General features: G+C 61.4%; 1 protein-coding gene across 3 annotated transcripts in view; it reads left to right on the top strand.

Moving 5' to 3' along the window:
- TXNRD2 (thioredoxin reductase 2) overlaps positions 1-3,979 on the top strand; it is a 46,920-nt gene that overhangs the window by 41,216 nt on the left and 1,725 nt on the right. For all 3 annotated transcript variants that reach the window (XM_040619585.1, XM_040619586.1, XM_040619584.1), the window contains 3 exons: positions 204-296; positions 1,871-1,942; positions 2,120-2,217. In XM_040619585.1, the coding sequence (XP_040475519.1) occupies positions 204-296; positions 1,871-1,942; positions 2,120-2,217 (263 nt within the window). The remainder of the gene's footprint in view (positions 1-203; positions 297-1,870; positions 1,943-2,119; positions 2,218-3,979) is intronic.

The raw sequence follows: 3,979 nt of genomic DNA, 5'->3' as shown, positions 1-3,979 counted from the left end.
TGTGTGTGCACCTGCACGCGAGTGACGTTTAGCTTTGTGGGTGTGGCCCCGGAACCAGGGAGGGTGCCCCCCACCTCCTGTCGCAGCCTGCCAGCCAGCACGTGCGGGGACCTGGCCTGCGCTTGTTGTTCTCTGGGCCCCAGTGTGGGGATGTTCAGTGTTGGGTCCCCAGGGGTGTACCTCACTTGGGACCTGCTTTCCAGGTCCCCACCACAGTCTTCACCCCGCTGGAGTATGGCTGTGTGGGGCTGTCGGAAGAGGAGGCCGTGGCTCGCCACGGAGAGGAGCATGTGGAGGTAAGTCAGGGCCCCGAGGGCGGAGGGATGCCAGGACAGAATGCCTGGGTGGCCCTCACGCCCTGACGGCAGCCCCTCCCCGACAGAGGCCTGGCGGGCGAGTGGCAGCATTGGTGTCCCTGCTTCCCAGGGCCTGCAGTTTGGCAGGGTGGGCAGGGGGCCCAGAGTGATGGCCGAGATACAGCATGAAGGGACACGTGGGACAGGAGTGCTGGAGGACAGCCGCAGAAACCAGGGTACCTTTGGGGTGTGGCCCCTCACAGGGGCACGTGTCTCCCTCCACCTGGAAAGGCTTCTCCTACCCTCCAACCTTCTCCTGCCATCGGCTTCTGCTCCCCACCCCACCCCACCCCCCAAAGCCCTGCCACAGCCCAGCCGTGCCTGGCCCTCAGGTACCCCCACCTCCCTGCCACCCCTGCCTCTGTTTCTGATCCTTGATCTGTCCAGCCCTCACAGGCCCCCAACAGCCCAGACTTAGGTACTTACCCAGAGGAAGGATCCTCTTGAGTGTGCTCCACTGGCCTGCCGTGGCCCTGGGATGGCCCCTGAGGGTACCCGGGTGGCCCGGGGCAGGTCGGGGGAAGCTGTGAAAGCTGCCAGGCTTGTGGACGCTGGACGCCTCCAGCATGGCTTCATCTTGCTACTACAGCAGCCTGCACACAGACCAGGAGAAACCAGACCCCGTGTGGCCACCAGCACGGGCCTCGTGCCCTCTGGGAATGAGTCACTGGGTTCCAGGGCTTGCCCCTTGCCCCAGCGCCCCGGTCCCCTCCATCAACGGGCCAGGCCTGACAGGCCAGCCTTCCCCCCAGCACTTTATTTGCTATTTTTGTTTGATTCATCACAAGTACATGGGGACACATGTTCGTGGCATTCTATAATGTTGTTTTATGTTTCACGATGTTGAATGGCCAAATACCCTTTGTTTGTTTTCTTTTCAATTCTGTCTTAGTTAGAACAATATTCTCTGAAGTTCCATTAATTAATAATGGCTGTGCAGCACATGTGAGGGCCCCACTCATTTTTTACTCAGCCGCAGCCCCGAACACGCTGTCGAGCCCTTCTTGGGTGCTGAAAGCCTTTGGCCGACAGCTCCAGTGTGGGCCAGGGGCCTCCCCATGCCTGCCTCCCCCTCCTTCCTCAAATGAGGGCCCAGCCAGCACCAGGGTACCCTTGGGAGGCCACATAGCCACTGGGTGGGCCGGGCACCCCCTGCCACTGCCCGCAGTCACCCCATCCACTCCACAGCATCCAGCTGGTGTGGACTCCTGGGGGCTGAGCCTTGCGCTCTCTGACAAGACACAGTGGGCTGCACTTTACCCAGTCTGGTGTCTACTCTGCCGCTGTGGTCCGTGGGGCCTTGGGCCTGGGTGGGAGATGTTCTGTCCTGTGGACTATGGCTCCAGCCACAGGCTGGCTTTGTGTGGGAGAGAGAGGGGTGCTAGTCATGGCCAGCTCAGCCATGTCCTTACCCAGACCACAACCTGGAGGCCAAGTGGGCAGTTCTGGGTCCCCACCCCATCCCTGCAGCCCATGAGGCTGCTGACTCCAAGAATCGGTATCTTGTCACTTAGGTTTATCATGCGTATTATAAACCACTGGAGTTCACGGTGGCTGAACGGGACGCGTCCCAGTGTTACATAAAGGTAAGTGTCCACGTGGGCCCAGGGCTGGGCCACGCCAGGAGGTGAGAGGCAGGGAAAGAGCTGGCACCCAAGGGCGGGAAAGCTCCCTGCAACCACCCGCACCCCCCCACCCTGGGCTGCCGTGCGGCCGCGGGGCCCCCTCTCCTGCCAGGCTGACTGTGACAATGTGGCTTGCAGATGGTGTGCCTGCGGAAGCCCCCACAGCTGGTACTGGGCCTGCACTTCCTCGGCCCCAACGCAGGCGAAGTCACTCAAGGATTTGCTCTGGGGATCAAGTAAGTGCAGAGGAAAGTCAGCGTTGCGCGCACCTCGGCCCGTGTGGCTCTGGGAGTTGGTGGCACTGCAGCGTGTGTCGGCTGCCGTGGTGTCGCCCTTCGTAGCACTGTGCGTGTGTTCAGCAGAGCTCCTCGTCAGACATGGCAGCTCCCCTCAAGTGAGAGGCAGCTTTCCTCTCCAGCCAGATGCTCTTAAGCCAGCCATACCGCATCAGTCCGTGGCCAGGCCACCTGGGGAGCAAGGGGAGAGGCCCATGTCCCTGGCCACCGGGGCCGGGTCACAGTCTGGGTCTTCTCTACTTAGAATGAGCAGGGCTGGGCCCGAACCCAGGCAGTCACGAGCAAGGTCTGCAAGAGCTGCCTCAGGGCCGGCATGTGTTTTCCAAAGCTGGGTCTTGGGCACAGGCGGTGCTTTGTGGGGTCCCGGGTCCCCCGGCTTGCCTGGAGCCTTTGCTGATGGAGGCTGTGGTTGGGGGTGGGTTGTCTGGGGCAGTGGGGTGTGCGGCGGTCAGAGGCAGGAAGACGGAAGGTGAAGTGGGGCTGAGGGAGCAGAGAAGGGCTGCACGGGCCGCCCAGAGCCCCATATGTGCTTGGGGCTTGGTGCTGTGGCCAAACTCCAGTCTCAGATGTTGGTGGAGGAAGGAAGTCTGAGGACAGGGCGGGAGCTCGAGGGGCAGGGCCCATACCAGGAAGACTGACGGGATCTGTGAGGGACTAGTGCAGATGCCCCGGGGGCACCCCAGGCTTCCTGGCAGGTAACAATAATAATTATAGGACAGAGCCAATAGAAGGGTAGAGAACATGAATGGGCAATTCACAGGTAAAGAAAATTAAAATAAATAGAAGAACGTTGCTGTGCCTCGTTCGGAATTTTTAATGTAATTAAAACACCAGGAAACCATTTTGGTCAGCGAGGGTTAAAAGGTTTGGTACTGGCCAGTCTGGTCTGATCATTTCCAGCATCCGCATAGTGGAGACGCTGCAGGTTTGAGCCAATCAGTGGAGTGAGGAGACCCATGTTGAGTGAGACACAGTCAGGAGGAGGGGGTGAACTGGACCCTCCCTCTGGGGGCCTTCTGCCCACAACTTGAAACACACACTCTTGTTCATTTCGGGAACTCACGCCCAGACAGTCGGCCACGTGTGCACAGATGGAAGAAGGGCTGTGGGTTGGAGCCTTGTCTGCGGACCGTGGAAGTGCCCCATGGGGGGGTCCTCGCTCACTGTGCCTCTGAGGAGGTGACCTGTGCCCTGTGGGTGGCTGCTGCTGCAGGGGCAGGGGGCGTGTGTGGCCAAAGTGCTGGGTGCTGAGCAGAAGAGCACGGGAAGCAGGACCAGGCAGGGGGCTGCGAGGGGGCAGGCTGTAGTAATCGACGTGGGCTCGGTCCTGCTGGGGCAGGTAGGGAGAGGGAGCAGGCCCACAGAAGGAGCAGCCAAAGCCGTGGGCCAAGGTGGGCCTGCACCTGGGGGGCTGGGAGCAGTGGGAAGCCAGGACGGAGCAAGTGAGGGGCGGGGGTAGGTAGGAGGTGGGCCTGCGGTGGGGCTGCTTGGCATTGGGAGTCATGTGGGACGGGTCCAGCAGAAGCGTTGCCAGGTGTTCCTGGCTGCTGGGTGGAGAAGAGAGGGGTAGGGGCGAGGGCTGGGGAGCAGTGAGGAATCTGACTTCCCAGGCCCTCCCCGTGTGCCATCTTCCGAGGGACGGGATGATGTGGACATGCCACCCTGCGCTGACTCATCGCCTGAATCCCCCTCCCCCCCCCCC

Source organism: Ursus maritimus, unplaced genomic scaffold, assembly GCF_017311325.1.
Source record: "Ursus maritimus isolate PB19 unplaced genomic scaffold, ASM1731132v1 scaffold_33, whole genome shotgun sequence".
NCBI classification, from domain to species: Eukaryota; Metazoa; Chordata; class Mammalia; order Carnivora; family Ursidae; genus Ursus; species Ursus maritimus.
This window is presented reverse-complemented; position numbering and strand designations above follow the sequence as displayed.